Source organism: Dermacentor albipictus, chromosome 6, assembly GCF_038994185.2.
Source record: "Dermacentor albipictus isolate Rhodes 1998 colony chromosome 6, USDA_Dalb.pri_finalv2, whole genome shotgun sequence".
Classification (NCBI taxonomy): Eukaryota; Metazoa; Arthropoda; class Arachnida; order Ixodida; family Ixodidae; genus Dermacentor; species Dermacentor albipictus.
In genome coordinates this window covers 34,303,264-34,324,414 of record NC_091826.1, presented here as the reverse complement: position 1 = coordinate 34,324,414, position 21,151 = coordinate 34,303,264, and the positions used below count along the sequence as shown (strand labels likewise).

Here is a 21,151-nt window from a genome sequence, read left to right as displayed (position 1 = left end):
CAACGGTCTATACGAGTGAATTCTGTCTTTCTCCCCCTTACCTTTATAAATTAAATTCATTCTACTTTGTCGCCAACTGTCTGGTATTCGTCTATCTTTTAAAGTTTTTTCAACTGCTTTCACGAGAGCTTCCTTACTTTTTGGTCCCAGTTCATTTATCAGCCTAACGGGAACCTCGTCTAGCCCTGTGGCTGTGCGCTTAGGTATTTTCTCTTCCGCTTTCTTCCAGTTTAAATTTGTAAGCACTAGCTCCTTTCCCCCTTGGGTCTCTTTCATGCTCTTTTTCTCTTCAAATACAACCTCGTCCTTGCCTTGGAAAGATTCGGCTGTTACTTTTTGGATGTAATTTATTGCTGCTTCTCCTTCCAGTCTGTTTTCATCTTCGTCTAGGATATGTTGTTGTATTGTTGTTGATTTTCTGCCTAATAATTTTATGTGATTCCAAAATATTCTAGGTGCGGCCTTCTTTTTCTCACGTATTTCTGACAACCAACTCTCACTTTCACCTTTTAATTTTGCTTGCACCAGTATTTGAACCATAGACTTTTTCTCCCGGTATATTTCCCATTTACCGGTTACTTCATCCTGTGGCAACTGCGCCTTCTTTGCCTGCCTGTGCTCTCGAGATGCTTTCTGTCTTTCGGCGATCGCTTCTCGTATCTCCTTGTTCCACCAGCTTTTCGGTTTCTTTTTTCCTTTCCAATGAACGTGTTGTTTCTCTTTCCGTATTTCTGTCGTTACTACACTTAGAAGCTCACCATATTCCCACCCCTTACTTGGCGACTTGCCAATTTCTTCCTCCACTCTAGTGACTATATTTGCTATTTGTTCAGCGTTCAAATTTGGGCTGGCCATTTTGCTTTCGTTGCTCTCTTTCCCAACTACATATCCCATTTTCAAAATGATGCGTTTATGGTCACTCCCTATGCTGCTAAACCCTTCCTCATCGATGACCATTTCTCTCAACTTATCCTGAATTCCTTCTGTCATCAGACAGTAATCAATGGTCGATTGCCGGTTTCCCACTTCCCACGTGATCTGTCCTTCACACTTAGGCCCTGTATTCACAATCACGAGGTTATGTTGCTCGCAAAGGTCTAGCATTAACTTCCCGTTATTGTCGGTATAGCCGTCTAAATCCTCTATGTGGGCATTCATGTCACCTAATAGGACTATCTCAGCACCATTCCCGAAACCCCTAATATCAGCGCTTATGCATTCTACTAATTCTTTATTCTTCTCTGTGCAATTTATTCCGGTCCACAAATACGTAACTCCAAGCCAAGTTTCTTTCCCACTCATTGTACCTGATAACCAAAGATGCTCTTGACATTGTGAATTTACTCTTTTCCATTTGGCTCCCTGGTGGATGAGCATTCCGACTCCCCCTCCCTTTCTTTCCGACTTAGTTCTGTTGCACCCTTCCCATACATAATTCTCAATAAGTGGCGCCTCTTCTGAGTCTCTAAGGTGCGTTTCTGTAACCGCATATACCCCTATTTGTTCTCTATGTAACTGCTCCTCAATCTCTGCCCACTTTTCCTTTCTTCTGCCGCCCTGCATGTTTATGTAGCCTATTGCATGGCGAGCTCTTGTTCTTGCTTTCCTCCTTTTCCTCTTATCGACGGCGATGCTCTTCTGCTGTTCCCCTAGGGGACCTTCTTTATTACTACCTACTCTGACCTCCCGAGCGCCCGCGGGCCCCCTAAAAAAGCAACAGCGCGACCCCCAAGTCGCCAGCCCACTTCTCGTGCTAGCCTGTAATTGAAGTGGATCCCATCTCGTTTAAAACCACCACAACTTCGCGTGGTAACGCGTGGTAACGCGGCGCCCCTCAGCGGTGTTCGACAATTTGTACGTCAATGGTACGTCAAATCCTATCAAACCTAAAACGTAACGTACAGCGCATAGCTCCCGTGAAAACGTAAAATCTAACTTTTGTTATGTATTTTATTTAATATTGAAAGCACGGCTTTAAATAAAGAAATAGTATTGCCGAAAATCATGCCAAATAAAGACGTCTGGCGGCCTGGCCTGATTTGGCTATGTGTACAAGATGGCGGCGTCCATGCTCTGCGCGAGCTGATACAGAACTGCGATGCGCTTTCGATAACGATCGTCGCAGTGGGTCTTTATTTAAATGACGTACGCTTGCAAAACATCGCTCACTGTTCGGACAGGTGTCGCAGCAGGGCCGCGCGCCCGATCGGGCTCCGTGATAATCGGCTGAAACGTGCGACTGCGTCCGGCGCCGCACACATCGGCGATGCCCGAGATCTGCCCGAGCGGTTTCGTCGAAGACATCGAGGACGTCGTCCGATCGGCCGAAGATGTCGTCTCTCCGACAGCGCGTCGAGAGGTGGTCCCTCGCGTCAGGAGGCGAAAGGGCCATCCTGAAGCCTGCGGCGACAGTTTCCTGCCTGGTAAGGGAGTCAAATGTGGTCGTCGAATCGGCGCAGTTTGTGTTCCGTTCCTCGTCAACTTCTAGCGCACTTGAAGGAAAAGGAACACGGAAGGTGCGAGTCGAAAACGAGCGCCAACTTCCAGCTGACTTTCGTAACGGAGTACGTTCTATTGAAATTGACGCGAAAGGCAAAACAGACAGAAGGTGACCTTCTCTTCTCGTCCGTGTTCAATTGTGCGCTGGAACGATGTATCATAATGCCAATCACAACCAACTAGCCCAGCTGACCATACTTAGTGATAATTGCGCCGGAAGTGGAAATGATCTGAACTTGTGCAGGAGTTCGTGCGCAACGCATGAGCCGTCACGTACCAGCTCACTAAAAGTCGAGAAATAGTAGTTCTTTGCTCGGTAACGCATTAGGTAGGTGCTAATAAAAAAAAATCAAATCGCATATTACGAATTATTGGGTACAACGAAGTTAAAATGTTTCTCGCCGTTGTCAGCATGTAACGAATACACGTTTATAAGGAATACTGGATATAACGAAGTTATTTTCGTGTAGGGCGCGGCTTCGTTATAACGAGATCTGACTGGACTTTGTACTTCATTCTCACATGCAGGCACCCACAAGATTCACGTGAAGACGTGGGGCTGTGCCCACAACAGTTCGGACAGCGAGTACATGGCCGGACAGCTGGCAGCCAAGGGATACACCATCGTTGGTGAGGACATGAGGTGGCAAGCGCAGTGGCTGTGCTCTTTATGGCAGTAACAAGCAGCGTAATTTCTGCACAATATTATTTTGCTGGTACTATCAGCTCGCTTGTGACATAACAGGCTTGCCTGGAATGCGAGCTCTTACTGGCATGCTAAACCAGCGGTGAGAATAGCACTCTTCAGCGATAATGCATATGTATAGTGCCAGTGTCAGATGAAATGTGAACAGCAGCGCGCCCGATACTACCTCGCACAAGTTGTCTTTTTCTGCCACGAGGTATCTCCATCAAGACTGCGAAGGCCAAAACGACAGACAGGCACAGATCTTTTGCAGTGCATTTTTGCACCAGTGATACTGTATCTAGCTTTACTGCAAGGACAAGACAGCTATGAGTGGCATCTTGCAAGCTATCTAGTCTGGCCCTGCACCCTACTACCACAACGTTCCATTGTGTTCTTATTAGCACTGCCTGATTGGTGGTATGCACTATGGTGCTAACAATCAACTGTTAGCCCTCCCACACCCTTTTTTACTTCTTTTTTTTCAACACTTGCATATTCTCTTTTCAGTACATATGCTGATATAATGCCATGTTTGTTACCGTAATGCAAGTTAATTTTTTTTCTTAGAATTACCAGCTTGAAATGATATGAGCTCGGCCATTAAGCTGTGTGGGGAAACCAATCTCCCAGTGGCAGGATGTGTGGGTTGACGAACTGAGACAGTAAAGAAAGCCGGCACACAGGACCTTAGAACCAGTGGCCGAAATACATTGAAGCACTGCTCACCTATGTCGCCTCAATGCACTGAAGATGTGGTCTTGGCACACTTTGCATGTATAACTACCTTGTTTGTGTGAATAGAATGTGTTATCTCCTGCTCACTCAAAGATAAATAGCATGTGCATTGATGATAGAAAAAGGACATACAGTCACTCTAAAATATCAGTTACGTCATTATTTTTTCTGTAACTTCTTTTTTATTGCCTTTATGGGCAACAGGAGTCATCCACCTGTAGTGTTAGACAGTGAGGCATACAAATTAAATAGTGATGCCTTAATTCACAGGCAATGGTTAGGAATTCATCTTGTGATTTGTGCAGCACTCTCAAAGCATGAATTGACAGAAGAGCAAGTGCACAGGCCCTGTGCTCACTCGCAAATACGAACTGTCAGAAGAGTGCTAACGTATACGGGGTGATCATTTTGTAAGTTTTCCGTAGTTATTAAAGATCGCCTGTGGCTGATGACATAATTCTTGCCTTTAAGCTGGATTATTTGAAGACGTGGACATTACTTGTATGAGAAATCAAAAATATTTAACTAATTAACAAATATTCACTAATTAACTTAAAATTTAAACCCTTTATGGTACATATTGCAGTTTACGAATTGTAGCTGCTGAGCTTACTAGACGATGCACTTGAAACGAATCTCTAGGATGACACCAGTTTCGAGATATTCCTCAAACTGTGGGACGAAGTACATGGACGTTCCAGTTACTTGTGTGCTTCAGTGCCTAAAAGAGTGCTTTGTTTAAAAAGTAAATGGAGAAACAGTGCATTTTTTATGGCAAATTTGATGGCACATATCTCCAAACTGGTGTCATTCCGGCAATTAATTCCAAGTGGTTACGCCTTGCAAGCTCACTGGCTACAATTCGTAAAATGCAATATGTGCCATAATGTAATTAAGCAGTTAATTAGTGAATTTTCGTCATTTAGTTGAGGATGTGTTCCAATTTATCATAAAAGCAATGTGCGGCTCTCTGAATAATCCAGCTCAAATACAAGAATTATGTTATTCGCAACAGGCGATTTTTAAAAATTCTGGAAAACTTAATTATGATCACCCTGTACATGTTGGCTTTCTTTTAGTAGATCTTAGTTGTGAGCCGGTGCGTGTCCTGTGTACTTCGTTTCCTGTCGTTTTGTGTTTGGTGAGTACTGCACAAATCACAAGATGAATGCATACCACGTGGTCAGTTTTCAACCCTAATAGAATCTCGTTGATACGTTCCCGTTACATACGTTTTCCCGGCGCCAACGTTTGCAATCAAGGACAAAAAAAAATTACTAGAATTGCGCTCACTCTTTATCGGTTCATGCATTCCCAGAAAACACGATTATTCGGCACCAACGTTCAGTACATCGTCAAAACTGCGATCGTATGATACGCTTTCCAGCCGCGAGATCCCTTGTAAACAAGAAAATCGCGGGATCGAATCCCGGCCACGGCGGCCGCATTTCGATGGGGGCGAAATGCGAAAACACCCGTGTGCTTAGATTTAGGTGCACGTTAAAGAACCCCAGGTGGTCAAAATTTCCGGAGTCCTCCACTACGGCGTGCCTCATAATCAGAAAGTGGTTTTGGCACGTAAAACCCCAAATATTATTATTATTAAGAAAATGGACGAGGCGCGCGCGATCGCAGCTTCACCGCAATGCTTGCCTGCCCGTGTCACGTGAAAGCGCCGGCGCGCACTCAATACAGAGGTTTAGATTAAGGGACGCAAGCGGCTTGCGTACGCAAGAACTAGGGGCCACGGTACTGCGCATGCGTAGACCCCTATACGTGTGAGTGTGCGCATGCGCAGTACTATCGCCCCTAGTATTTGCGTCCCCTAACCTAAAGCTCTCTTATTTTTCATTTCGGTATCAGCAAATCTCCGAGGTCGTCGCTAGCGGCATTCACAGCTATCACCGCCAGTCCTATTGCGATAGGCATCTTCGCCTATCCGTTTCACAGTGCACGGGGCCGTCGGAAGCGTAGCGCACGCTTTTAATAGGCGATAACCGAAACTCGCCGCCGTTCCCTGCTCTAGACTGCGATCGTATACGTTTTCCGGCCGTTAGAACCCATGTGAACAGGGAAAGGCGCGAGGCGCGCGCGATCGAGAACAGTATATAGCCGCCCGTCTCGCGTGACAACGACGGCGCGCAGTTTCTTATTCCGGTACCAGCAAATCTCCGCCCGGGTCCGTCGCACGCCGCATTCGCAGCTATCGCCGCCAAACCTATTGCGATAAGCCTATTCACCTATCTGTTTTACAGCCCGTGGCGCGTAGTGCCATTGGTGGCATACTGCACACTTTTAGTAGGCGATAGTGCAAACGCGCCGTCGTCCCATGCTACAGGCGGCGCGATGTGGGCATCGCGTTTCGCTTCGGCGGCATCCGCTGTCGCCCACCAGCTCGATTTCGCTTCGGTTTCCCGTCGCCCTCTTAAAGCACCACGCAATAAGAAAACAAGAAAACGCGTCTCGGGCCGCAACGATCCGCCGGACGCTTTGCATTACGTAGATGTCAACATTTGTTGAGTCTGTCAAATTTTGTTAGTTACTTCGGATCATACGTTTTCCCGGTTAGTACGTTTCTCGCGTTTTTTTTTTGCAAAATGAGGTTCTAATGTAAATGGTTAGGTAGCCTAGAGATACAAAGTTAGCAGTAGCCTTTCTGTTGCCAAGCGCCCGTGGCAGTTTTGGACAATCATCCCTTCCTGTAACTTTTTGTACTGATTAAAGAGGGAACTTTCTGCTTAGGCGAGCACTCATTTTACTTTTTTTTTTACTTGGATCTAAGTCTAAGGTCACTGCTTCAAAATTTTAGTCCGTCCTTGGCCGTTGCCGTCGATGCAGATGATGCGAGCAGTGCTGACCTGTGGCTGCTCAACAGCTGCACGGTGAAGAACCCTGCCGAGGACCACTTTCGCACCGCCATCGAAGCAGGCCTGCACCAAGGCAAGAGGGTTGTGGTGGCAGGATGTGTCGCCCAGGCAACCCCCAATGTGGGCTACCTCCGTGGTCTCAGCATTGTGGGAGTCCAGCAGACTGACCGTGTTGTGGAGGTAGTCGAGGAGACTCTCAAAGGTACCCAAGCCTTCCTGCACATTCTGTTTCTTAGCTGGCTTTGACATCGTTGCATTGTCATACAATTGTCTTATCACCATTATCAGTGTCATAGCACACTAGACTAAACGTAGTCGGTCCACTGTTGCCTGTTCTTGTGGTCGGCGACCAAACTTTCTCTGCCAATGCAAAACAGAGTGGTGAGACGCGTTCATTGCCGAAGGCCAACTGGTTCTTTGAGATTCATGGATTGTCATGCGAGAGCTTTGTGGAGGCTGATGGTTTAGATGCTTTGGTTTGTGGTAGCACCTGTATAGCATTTCCTTGCCACCTGTGCCGTTGGCTGCGAGGCAAGTTTGTCGCCAAAGTGCGACGCATGTCTCTTCATCGAGATGCACCGTTTTCACCTTGCTGGCTTCCTAGAGCTTTGTCTAGACGAAGTTCCGCAGTGCATGAGGTTTGCATGATATTAAAATGAATGATAGGAGTATCTGGCCTCCTTGGAATAAACAAGTTGTGAAGAAAGTGTAGATGCCATGCCATCATTCCATCTCATCCCATCGTTCTCATTCCATCGTTTGACAAGTTGCCGTAATGTCGCCATTGTTTTCACATTGTCGTCATGCCACCTTGGTCATGTTGCTGTTGTTGTCACGCTGTCATAATCTTTATTGTCATGCTCTCATGCCATTTACCAAAACATATTGATGATAATTTGTGCCATCATCATGAGAGACTGTTATCAAAATCGGCAGCATACTTCCAAAGTATCGCTAGTGAATCCACTTGATTCCTGCAGTTTGCAAAAGCTATTTACTGATCTTTTAGGTTTTTAGTGCACAAAAAGGGAAGATGGCTAAAAACCTAAAAGATATGGAATACCAACATGCCCAAACCTACGCTCTATTCACTTAATTTGACAACTATCTTCAATTATTTCTGCAACAATTTGTTTAGAGCAACAATTCCGGCAGTGTTCACAATGTGCAAGGGGTATTGAGAGAATGCGTTTCTTGCAGGCAACTCTGTGCGGCTTCTAGGTTCCAAGAAGGAGGGCCGACGGAAAGCTGGCGGTGCCCCGCTGACCCTTCCAAAGATTCGACGCAACCCTCTCATCGAGATTATAGCCATCAACACGGGGTACTTGGAGGCGCTTTCACTTATTACAGTCACCTAGCATTAAATCAAACGACTGGGGACCACAGATTTTGCTTGAATTATTTGAAGTTGTATGTATACGAGATGGTCCTAAACAGAATTACCGATTATTACAGGTACTATTATGGACAAAGAAACCATGAGCAAGTTAGGGCTAACTGTACTTCGTTTTATACAAAGCAGGCAATGATATGAAGGTTAGAGACACTTCTCTAACTACTCGCATTTGCAACCAAAAAATAGAATGTCACTTATGAAAGAAAGATAAATGTATGTGTCATTTAATTCAATGTAACATTAAAAGTCTCACTTTTATGTTACAAGATATGACATACCGTCTTCACTCGTATAAGGCCCGCACTTCTTTTTTTTCTTTTAAGCTTTTGCTGGGTGTGAGCCTTACACGAGGTGGGCTTATGGCTACTCACTGAAGCCTTGAACTGTGCTCAGACTGCTATTCAAACAATTGCAGCCACTGGTGGACGACTATGAACATATTTACAGTTGCTGACCAATTTTTCGGTCACAGAGTAGCGCCATCTTGTAGCGGTTTGAGGGAATTCCCCAGCACACAAGTATGTGCATGACGCTTGGTGAAGCTTTTTTCCCAAATTTTTGCTCTCCAGAGTAAGGGTGCAGGCCTTACACAAGTAAATACGGTAATTATTACAGAAGGTGCAGAGTGACACATTTCTTTGACTAGCTTCACAGCGTGCTGCTTGTGGCTGTGACCAAACCATAGTGTGCTGCATACTGGAAGTACAAAGAGACTCAAATAATGCGTCATTTGACATAATTTTACGGCCACCAGTTGTAACGTATCAGGTAGTTGTATTCCTTAGAAAGTGTTGCAGAATAAAAAACAACTGCACTGCAAAACGCCCCGCGAGAGACTTCTATGACCGCACCACCTGCATAGCATCCACAGTATTGCCTGCTGTGTATAAAAATGAAGCACTATAGAACTTTCATTTATATTTTGATCACTTTTTGTAATGTCAGTACAATTTCGGGTCCCAGCCCACATCGGGGGCTTCCAATATCTTTGGTGGTCTGATACAAAGTAGTGTGAAATTGCACTCCTATGCTGTTTTTTCTCTAGAGATGTTTGTACCTTATCGTTCGCATTTATCTGCAATAGCACTGAAACTTAAGTACACGTTCCTCACCGCTTGTTCCCAATAGCTCCAATGTTCTGCTCTTGAGCATTAGGTTGCAGGTTTCTTGAAAACACGAATACATTTATGTGCCAAACATTAGGCACACATTGCAGTACTGTGTGTACAGAATTCTAATGTGGGTTTCTCGGAAAGAAATTCGCAGGAATTTGCAGGTTAAGAAATATTTGTCTTAATCCGGGTATTGAACCCGGGACCAACACCTTTCTGGGGCAGTCACTCTACCATCTGAGCTAACCAGGAGGATAGCAGATCGCAGAGCGAGGCTGAATTAATTGACAACTCAAAGCACAGGGATATTGAATGTGGCAAATGGGTTTCGTTACTACGTACGCAGCTTTGTGCTACAGTCAGGTGGATGGCATTTTTTCCCTTCCATGGAACTGAATTGCCAAAATGTGAAACTCGGCGATCAACCTGGATAAACTACGCACGGTCAAAAATTGATCTGGAGTCCATGGCTGTGATGTTTCTCATAGCCCATAGTGCACTTTTGTAGTGTGACACTGCATCAGCTTTTGCTTCACCTAGGTTTGTTTAGTTACCGCAGCTAACGTACCCAGTGCCTGTTGCTGGAACCATATTACTGCAGCAATGTCTGTCCACTAAGGCCTTGTTTCTCATAATAGTACAGTCAAGCCTTGTTATGTCCAGTATTCATTATGAGCACATATTTGTTGCGTGTTGATGTTGGTGGGAAACCCTTTCGATGCAATTCATGATGCCGATGTTAGACTGCATCACATGTCTGGCCACTCCACCATCTCCTTTGCCGCAGTCATAGATGCGTTTCATAGATAAATGCCTGATCTGCACAAAGCACTTCACATTGCGATGAGGAAAAAAGAGCCTGGAATCGGTGTGGGTGATAGCTGTCCAGTGACAAGTGTACTATGTTTATTTTTGTTTTTTAATGTTTGCGAGGCGCAAAAGGTAGTGTAAATAAGACGGTATTGAGTGCCACCTTGTTTCCAGCTGCCTCAACCGCTGCACATACTGCAAAACCAAGCATGCCCGTGGGGACCTGGGCAGCTACCCTATCGATGAACTTGTGGCACGGGCCAGGCAGGCATTTGAAGGTAAACCAACTCCCATTACCGTACACATTTAGACCCAGATGTAGGCATCTATAGCATAAAAAGCAAAGGCTGTGGTAAATGCAGTGCTCCTCTGACCTTGCTTTAACTGACTTGTATTGTTTTCTTTGCGACGAAAGTCACAGTACTGGTCTTCTAAATAAGTAACACTATACTCTAAAAAGAAGATGTATTCAGTTTTTCATAAGATAGCATCACATAAAGCTTGCCGATCCCAAAGACATCATAATCCATGGTGAGGGATAGGCCAATCCTGATCACAGTGCGCAAAATATGTGTGCTTGCAAGTGTGTGTAGAAGCGGGTTCTAAAAGGGGCTGATCCTGAACGCAGTCTAACCAGTGGTGTGGGTCAGCTGATGCTCATAACAGTGCATGATGCATGTCCACACAAGCATCGAGCTTCCTACAAGAATTGTTAGCAGGAACCCTGGTGCTGTAATGGTTCAGCTACCATGGGAATTATTGGTGGCACATGGATTTGTCTAATCATTGTGCTCACGGCTTTAGACATATTCTAGCAGCGTTATGACAGGAGTACTGACATGGTACCTTCAACTAATCATTTTTTGTGTGTCAAATGAAGAAGGTCCTAGACTTGGAAAAATACTGACAAGCATCAAAGTGCTCCAAATGATTTAATTAATAGCTTTTCTGCACCCACTTTCAATACAGTATATCCTTGTTTCCAAGGAATATACTGTATTGCGACATCACAACGCAGTATATGGCCAGGTGAGAGTAGGACATTGCAACATTTTGACGCTTGCATCGGCTCGCCTGGCACCTCATACGCTGCTACTCGTTGTGAGAACTAATGTAGCAGCATAGTGGACAAATGAGCGAGCCGGAGCAAGTGTCAAAACATTGCAATGTCCTGCCCTCGTATGACTGTATACTGTGTCGTGATGCCACAACACCGTAGAACTGAAACTGGCTGTAGAGAAAGCTATTATGTTTAATTATTTAGGGTGCTCTGAGCCTTTCCACCATATTTTCTAGGGTTTAGATGTACTTAACCTTCCTTTAAAGTAAGCAAAAGAAGAATAAAAAATATTGTGTCAATAGTGTTTTCAAGTTCTTTTTTTCTATCTTTTTGGGTTTGGTGTGGTTGCTGCTGCTGCTGTCTGCTAACTGCTGTCAGCTGCTGGGCCAATCGGTATTCGTGGATATTTCATCATCAGCCTATTTATATTCGCTGCAGGATGATCTCCGATTACCCCAGTCTTGAGCCAACTGATTACACCTTATGCCTATGAATTTCTTCATTTCATCACGCCGCCCATTTAATTCTTCTGCAGTCCACGACTGCGCTTTCCTTCCCTTGGCTCCCATTCGTTAACTCTAATATAGACCATTGGTTACCTGCTCTGCACATCACCTGCCCAGCTCCATTTTTTCCTCTTATGTATGAACTATTCCATTTGCTCTTTAATCGACACCGTTGTCTTCCCGTCTCCATAATGTTACATCTCACATTTTTTGTTCCGTCACTCTTCACATGGTCCTGAACTACTCAAATTTCTTTTTAACCTCCAAGTTTCTGCCTCGTATGTTAGTACCGGTAGAATGGAGTAATTGTACACTCTTTCGTTTCAAGGATAGTGGTTAGCTGCCGATTACGACTTGGTAATGCCTGCATTGTGCACTCCAACCCCTTTTTATTCTTTTGAGAATTTCCTTCTAGCGATCAGGGTCAGCTGCGAGTGCCCTTTGTGATGCCGCCAGGTACGGTACGTACCTTTGAAATATGTATGTGCACGCTCCTGGTCAGGTGTTCTGCCAATATGGGACCTCAATGCTTGGAAAGGGCTCCTAACTTTTGGGAAATTGCCGGCGTGGCACTGGGAGGCATCCTTTCAAGTGTTGGTGTGGTGATTCGTTTGTTTTATTTATTTGTTACACAGCAAGCATTGTGGTTTGTGCGAAGCCTCTCCCAAGTAACGAATCTCTGAAAATGCAGACCTCTGGCTTGGGGAGCTGCTTATACCCGTCTTGTAGTCTGTCTTGTCAGCATTTTTTCCGGGGTTCACAGGTGTAGGACCTTCAATTACCGTGGAAACAAAATAAAACGAAATGGACAGTCGAAAATACTATGTCAGTATTCCTTGAATTCCCGCCATACAACTGGTAGCCTTACACGGAACTACTTTCAAGGTCAAAATTAATCAGTTATTACGTGGCCGGTCGGGCCCCTCGTTAAACCTGCAGAGGGCGTGCGTGAGATTTGGCTGACCTCGGAGGACACGGGGGCCTACGGTCGGGACATCGGGGTCACGTTGCCCGACCTGCTGCGGCAGATGGTGGAGGTCATCCCGGAGGGCTGCATGCTGCGGCTTGGCATGACCAACCCGCCATACATTCTTGACCACCTGGAGGTGAGGAGGCCCGTTTTCCATCCCTTTGCCTGTTTCTTTTTCTTTTTTCTAAAGCAGTGCCAGCGAATGTCAGTAAATGTTCAATGGGTTCCATTTCTACTGAAAACGGTTTGTGTGCATTCTCATAATCGGAGACCAGAACTTCAGGCAATTGCCTATCCTTTCCTTGCATTCCTATCCTGCCTATTTAACATAGTATAAGCACAATCAGTGGGTGTAGAAACATCTTAGTGGTACTTGTATTGTTGCCTATGAACACCTATATTGATGTTGGTGCTTATATTGGATTTTCAGAGCCTAAAAATGCCTTTTTCGTTGTTTTGTCCTAGCCTTATTCTGTTTGATATTGTCAATCGTTGGGGAGCTTGACTGAAGGCAGCTGATTATTACCACAAACACTCTTCAGGTGCAAATGATGTTATTAACAACTTTGCAATCGACAAAAGCATCGCTGTGAGAGGAGGGCTCAACTGTGCTACATGACAGTATACTTAAAGGTCACGTAGCATACTTGTGCGTTCAGTTTGCAATTTTAGCCAACATCATTGAGAAATTTGAATGCTCGAACGCAACTCTTACTCAGAATATGGGGCTCATTTAGGACCTTCAGGAAAGGTTTGCCACTGTTCCCAGTGGACCTCTTGATGATAAGAGTCAGTTCAAACCTTCAGTGGCCTCGAACTAAACTCCCGGCTTTTTGGTCCTGAAAGAACTGCCAAAGGTTCTGACCAGCAAACATCTTGAAATTCCAGAAGGTGTCAGATTATCAAAGGTTCCATAATACAAATATGTGCCCCTAACTTTACTGGATGTTGAGTGTTCCTTTTCTGTATGTAAACCAATATTCAGTGAAAAAAGACACGACATGAAACTCATAAATATTGTGAAGGTGCTTTTTTGTCACTACTTCCACAACTTTTCTCGCGGTGTACACCTATGCAACCTCCTTTATGCTGTTTTATCGATAAAATAGTGAATTTCACTGAATGCTAGTCTAGTGGACAGTGTTCCTTAGAAAGTTATAATTTGTCGTCAATTGCACTGCAGAAATTTTTATTCTTGCTTGTACGTACTTAAACCTTAGACAGTATTTGGCACCTATACATGCCTTCAATGACAGTTACAGTACCTGTTAGAACTGCCTGAAACAGCAATTTTTAGCGCCTAAACATCCTGTCTATACTCATAAATCTGTGTTTTTCGTCATGTTTGTACAGGAAACAGGAATGATACTCGCTCTGTAATACATATATGTATGTATACAGTATGGTCCACTCTTAGAGGGAATGCATGAGCATTTGGCCGGCGGTCCGCGAAACGCTAACTGCTGGCGAGCTTTGGAAGTGCGGAACTCACTAGCATCAACTCATCAATTGCAGCATGTGCCCTAAAGTTATTAGCTAAATATAATGAAAATGTGCTTACTGGTTAAGTAGTTGCTGTGATCTCTCACGCTATTAAATTATTTCTGCCTCCTTGAGCAGTCCACCCCAGGCAATAGAATTCTGCTATCTGCAACAGGCAACTTAAGAGGAACATTTTTTTATGTGATCAAAACTAGAAAAATGCCTGGTATATGTAACAATTACTGTGGCCACAGTCTGGATGCTTGCAGAGTGTCTCACTCTGCTTAGGAATTTGAGTGAATTGTGCTCTTTCTTGACAGGACATGGCCGAGATCTTGAACCATCCTCGCGTCTACTCCTTCCTGCACGTCCCAGTGCAATCTGGGAGTGACCCGGTGCTGACTGAAATGCGTCGAGAGTACACCATTGCGCAGTTCCGCAGCGTAGTGGACCACCTGCGGAAAGCGTAGGTATTGCCAGAGCCTGCTTGAGGTATTCCAACTGCTTTGTGGATTATTTTAATGGAGCAAGGACGTGACGTTTTTCACTTGTCATTTTTCATGTGCCAACTCTTTCTTCCTCCCTGTTCGTTCTTTCTTTCAGTGTTTCAGGAATCACAATTGCTACAGACATCATATGCGGCTTTCCCACAGAAACTGAAGAAGTGAGTTGAAAGCACGATAGTATGCTGCAGCTATACTGGATCCCAAAGTAATCTTTGTCATTGAAATCAAACTTTGTAGCTGTGTCAACTCAAAGCCCATCATTTTTATTTTTCATTATAAAGCATGCTTCACTCAACGATAATCTGCTACCATGAGCTTTTCGGGATGAACGACAAAATGTCAGGACTTACCATTGACGAGGCTTACTATTATTATTTATGCCTCTGTCATTTCATGTTTTCACCGTTGCACCTGCTTCCTTTGTATTTTGCGTTCTGCCACGTTTTCTTGGCTCTTTGAGTGCACCAGTAGCAGACAGCTACTCTTGGGCACTGTGGTAAACATTTGATTGATTTATTCATTCACTCATTCATTGATTGGCTGGCTTCTCTTAAGTTATAATAATATGGATCTATTATAGGAAAAGGCTTGCTTGCTTTTAGTTGCATGGCAGGTGTCATGATTGAGTCAGACAGATTACCACTCACCCTTGAGAGATCGGCAGCTTGATTTACAGTCCACAGAAAAAGCTTGTGGACTACACGAGCCCATGCCAAACTGCCTCTCCGCACCATCTACCGTTACAATATTATTAATTGCGGACCTGCCACTGAGAGCAGCTCTAGGCTGGAAATGTATCCTGTTGTCTGATGGTGTGTCAGATTTTTTATTAATTTTTTTTAGCTTAACGCTTCTCTACTTCCTCATTCTTACACAAGGTGCTCAGTGGTACGTGGCTGATATCAATTCCAATGACACTGCTTTTGAAACAGAAGCATGTTGCCATGGCTAGCAAAGAGCGTGTTGTGCGAGAAAGAGAAAATACAAAACCTTTTTGTCGAGCTACAAAAGTGACACGCCAGTGAAGAACAAGAGGACACATCTCCAGCCTAGCGTTTCTCATGACAGCAGCTAACGCACCAGAAGTGTCATAAAGAGACTGTTTGGCACCCACTTGCGTGGTCTCCAAAATTTTGCTGTAGACTGTAATAGTCTGTACACCCTATTTTAACACATGCGTAGGTATCACTAATAAAGTGTCTATGCAGTGTCTATGCAGTTTAGTGCTGTGTACATGTTACTATTCAGACATAACATTGTAAACAGTCTATTTCATTTTTCCTTTATTTTCACCCTTCATCACTGGCTTGGATTGGCCATTTCTCACTCTTGGTCATTGGCTTGGTTCTGCCACTTGGTACAATGGATGATCACGAAAGAAGAATGAAAAATGAAAGTGGCCAATCCAAGCCATTAAGAAAGGGCAATAGGAATTGCAAATTGATTAGACTATTACAAAATGTGGCTGCCAGCCTCCTTCGCTACATTGCTCATTACCGACACATTTCTTGCCCTTAAATGAAGGTCCTCGATAGCCTGAAAATAGACCGGAGCGGCCGAAATAATTTACCATAATAGCTTTTCTGTGAATCAGTTTCGGTTTTGTTTCTTGGCAGGCGCATGTGTTGTGGCGTGACGCACAAGGTGGTCACATGTGGAGCACGACATGGTGACATTTTGACCTTTGTTTCGGCTCGCTCGGTAACCTCCTATGCTGCGGCTTGTTGCGCTACCCGAGGTAGCAGTGTATTAAACCATTGGGCGAGCATGAACGAGTGCCAAAAACTTCACAGTGCCCTGCTCCCATGTGACTATCTTCTGTGTTGCAACGTCACAACATATGCACTTCCTTAAAACAAATAAACCAGGAGTGGCTCATAAAAAAGCTATTATAGTTAACTGTTCAGGGTGTTCTAAGGCTTATCAGTATATCTTTTAAGGTATCGATGAAGAGAACCTTCACATTAAGCAAAAAAAATTATAAGTCAAGAATTTCGTGTTAGCGCTCCCTCTAATGTGTCTTGGTGCACATGGTTCTTGCCCAGGATTTCGAGGAAACGATGCAGCTTGTCCGAGACTATCAGTTTCCATCACTCTTCATCAACCAGTTTTACCCAAGGCCCGGCACCCCTGCGGCCAACATGAAACGAATTCCTACGCACATTGTGAGTTGCTTGATGAGGAAACTTAGTGCAACAAAAAGACAATGCGCATAGAAAGGAAAGGCCAACTAGCCCGACAATTAATTGTTGTTATGAGTCGACAATGATGAACTTGCGTGAACCCCAATAGGGTGTTCCTGTTCCACAAACAGGGTCCATCTGCCTCCTCTTGCAAGAGCCATAATCAATAAAGCATGGGTCATGTAATTGTGCACACAGTTTAGGACCTCCAGGCATCAAGACAGCATAAAAATACATTACTGTAGTGATGTGTCATATCATCTGCTGTTGAAACACAAAAATTTTTAAATCTTTATTCTTTGAGGTATGCTGCTGAAAACTTGTGCTACATGTAACATTATGCACTTGTTTCTAATAAGAGGTCTATTTTTGTTTACCTCCTTTGGTTCTAATTTTATGCTAGCTTCAGTTAATTTTCTAGAAAGATTTGCAATGTACAAGTTCCTCAGATGTTGATAAACAGGGTATCAATGGCTTCTGTATGATTTGAGGAATGTCGTTAAGACTAGCCTTATTGCGCTGACTATCCTAGAACAAGAGTTGCGAGACTTCGAAGAACACTCCCTCAAGTTTAAATTTTGCAGGTGACCCTATTATGACACCGATCATGCCATTATCATGGCATCGTGTTGCGCGGCTGGAACGGTTACATGTCACAGTGTTTGACAGTGAGGCGGCAGCAATGCAGAAAGCAATGTCTCGTGTGCCCCGTTACTTGCGGCAGGCATGGAGGCGACGCCGTTGGCAGTTTGTGTTGCCCGATGCATGATGCCACATTCACGCTTCTTTCAGGAAGACCAAATTTGAAATTTGTCTTTGACAATGCTTTTACAATGAATATCAAGTATAACAAAGGTATTTTAGTGGTGGATGTCTCTTCTGTCTCATGCTCATGTCTCATCCTTTTGTGTATGTGTGTCGATACTGCCACCTACAGGTTAAGGAGAGGACTAAACGACTGTCAGAACTGTTCCAGTCATACATGCCCTACAGCCATCGAGTTGGCGAGCGACATATGGTCCTCGTGACCGACGTAGCCCATGACCAGAAGCACCTAGTCGGTCACAACAAGTTCTACGAGCAGGTGAGTCAATCCAGGCACATTTATCAGTGCTTTTTCGAATCACTTGAAAAACCTCGCCTTATTCCCTTTAAGCACTTGAGTGAGCAGTCGTACAAGCGAAGATGCATCGAAGTTGGAACAACCAAGTAAAATAATGGCATGTAAAATGTGCTGCTTATGTTTTCACGATTGGTCCTGCAGTGAAAAGTCTATAATATGCTCAGCATGTGGCCACAGAAAACAGGAAGGCTGATGTCTGGGCATTTGACTGTGGCACCACTGTGTGTTACAGTAGCATATTGGCTTCTTTTAGTCTTTTCAACAATAATGATTTACAGCAGGCAAATTTAGCCAGCCACTGCTTGTTCTTCAAGTACACTTGCAAGTGAAATTAAGCTAAATCATAGGCTAAATCATAGCTAAATCAAGCAATCAAACTCCACAGTGGGCTGTGACGGAGAGCACCGAAATAATTTTCGCTAACTGTGGTTCTTTAACGTGCACCCAAAACATATAACACAAGTGTCTTTGCATTCCGCCTTCTTATGAATGTGGTCGATGATGCTGGAAACGGAACCTACCACTGTGGCGGGTCACTTGCGTGTGAATTGGTCAGCTGTGCTTCCGTAGTTGAAGCGTGTTTGGGAGCCGTGGCGTAGACGTTCACACTTGTGTACACAACAAAACTCGCTGAAAAATTCAGATTCTCAAAGGGACGCTAAAGAGCAAAATAGAGACATATATTAGTAAATTATGCTTTCACAACACAAAAACAGCCACTCTTTCTGTGATAAGTAGATCTAAAAGGCAGAAAAGGCACAAGAACAACGGGCCCGCCGCCCGTAACTTCCCACACTATCTCACCACGACGTCAAGTAGTTCGATGATGTCTACTCAGGCCTAGTTAATTTTTCATGGGTAAAGATGGTCTACGCTGAATTTTAAAAGAGCCAAAGACTGAATTTAAAGGGGCCCTGAACCACTTTTTATCGAAGTGGAGAAAGACATTTGAAGTGAAGATAGGCTATTTCAGAACCACTTTGCCACAAAAAGCACTTCAATGCGTTCAGCAGAAGCGGAGTTATGGGCAATGAAACACAGCCTCAGCTGTGCTCCCTTTCCTCTTCCAGTGCCTTGCACTGTGAAGGCTACGGCGGAGACGTCACCATGGCACGCAGTTCAAATTTCCGATTTGGTGCCTTTGCCGCGCTAAACGTAAGCGAAACGCAGCTGTCCTCAGAGAGCCGCAGTGCGCTTATTCACGGGACTCGTGGGATTCCCGGCCTGTATTCCCGGCCTGTAATGGGTTTCCACAGGTGCCACTACACTGCCCGTACAGAGTGGTGTCAGTGAAATTACGTCACTTTCAGATTGGGAGCGCTAACATTGTTTTACGCTTCTCAATAATTTGAGAAGATTTAAGATAAAAAGCACGTGCTGTGAATGAAATGTATCGTGATGTGCGGTGCAATTATAAAAAATTCTGAGAAATAATTCAGTCGAGGAGATAAGACCTGGTTTGAGCAACTACTGCGGTTGGATGGTATAGCATGTAACTTGCCTCTACAACATAGGTAAACATACAGCGTACATATACATTTATATATATAGGACATCATGATGATGACGACAGCAAAAATCCGTCTGGAGTGTTCATATAATTGCTATCGCAATAATAAGAATGCTTTCTGAAGTGTTGCCTGCTGATACGTTCACTAGTGGACCTTTAAATGACGCACTATTTCCGCACCATAAAAGAATATTCGGTGTGTGTGTGCGCGCGCGCACAAGAACTGAGAGAAGTGTCTAGCTGTAGCGTAGCCTGTTATGTATAATTCAGAGTATTCGTGCTTAGTCATGCATATCGGAGCATTCCTATAGCAGACCGAGCCAAGACAATTGCGTGTGTACCTCTAACAATGCCTGCAACAGAGTTTGAAAAGCAGATTTCCCTCCTCCGCAGATCTTGCTTCCCATGGATGACCAGTACATGGGGCAGTTAGTCGACGTCGAAATCACCAGTGTGGGAAAGCACTTCATGCACTGCAACATCATCGGGATCAACACGTCAATGGACCGAACACTTCCTAAGCCACTCCCCAAAGGTCAGGTCTCGGGCATCAAGCCAAGCCAAGCTGCCATCCAAAGCAAGCAAGCACAACGATCGTATGGGGCGAGCTCGAGACACTGCTTGACCGTTATTGTGACAGCCATGTTAGTAGCCATCGTTGGCATTGTCTTAGAATTCTCTATAGGCACAAAAAGGCTTGTTTTGAAATAAAATCAAGACACATGGTTGTTCATAGCAGCACCATCGGTCGTTGCTGGTTGTATCATATTAGAGGATTACTGACACGAACATTCTCTATCCCTTTTTTTTTTGCTTTTTTTGCATAACTGTAGACTTATTAATAGCAGTGTGAAGACCCAGTTCTTTGAAAGCGCCACATATAAGCAATTATAAATTTTAGTTAACCAATTTAACACGTGCGCCAAGTGCCCGGCAGCTTCGGACATAAAGCAGAAGTCTATCCACGTCGCTGAAACTTAAGGTAGTGGTCACATGGCAAGACAAAATACTCATACATGCGCCAGTTAACTTGGTGGAATAGTTGTGGTTGAAGGCCATACAATAACAGTGTTGCTTAAGGCTGCTAAAGTGACCTTACCAAGTGTGCACGTCTCTTGGAAATGCAGGAAACCATAGAGTGCTGAAAAGATTCCGCTTTCAGTAGCCCTGTCACAGTGTGTGTTTACACATCTGCTTTGCTTTAGGTGCACAGTGAAGAACCCCAGGTGGCTCTCATAATCATATTGTGGGTTTATCACATAAAACCTAGAATTTATTTGGTGTGTATATGAGGCTTCACATCTGAAGCTACGCTGAACTTGGCACGTGTTTTAAACTGGTCACATTATAAGGTATCGTAATAATTCGCATTTGTTGCGCATTGAGAAACTTAAGTGCCACAACGTCATTGCTTGATGAAGAGCTACGCAATTAGAGCAGTAAAAGAGAGACAAAGAATGTTTGTGTCAGTACTCCTTTAGAGAGGCATTAAAAATAATAAAAATAAAGTGATTGCCTTCACTGAGAGCCTTGTTTCTTTTCTGCCTAGAGAAAATCGCCGAGAAAAGTGCAACTGAAGGCTGCACGTCTTTTGAGGACAGCAGATTGCATGGGAAGATGGGCTGGATACAAGTCATCCAAACATAGGCACAGCACAAGATTGCTGTGCTAGCAATTTCCAATGCCATGCTCTGTTGTGCACTA

The 21,151-nt window shown here is 44.3% G+C and overlaps 1 protein-coding gene across 1 annotated transcript; it reads left to right on the top strand.

The window, feature by feature from the left end:
* The first annotated feature begins 2,036 nt into the window (after positions 1-2,036).
* LOC139060967 (threonylcarbamoyladenosine tRNA methylthiotransferase) lies at positions 2,037-20,968 on the top strand. Its single transcript, XM_070540324.1, has 11 exons — positions 2,037-2,423; positions 3,028-3,129; positions 6,761-6,991; positions 7,990-8,110; positions 10,282-10,385; positions 12,613-12,779; positions 14,446-14,591; positions 14,729-14,789; positions 16,677-16,796; positions 17,752-17,898; positions 19,841-20,968. The coding sequence occupies exons 1-11, from the start codon at positions 2,267-2,269 to the stop codon at positions 20,156-20,158; spliced, it is 1,674 nt and encodes a 557-aa protein (XP_070396425.1). The 5' UTR covers positions 2,037-2,266; the 3' UTR covers positions 20,159-20,968.
* Positions 20,969-21,151: the final 183 nt, after the last annotated feature.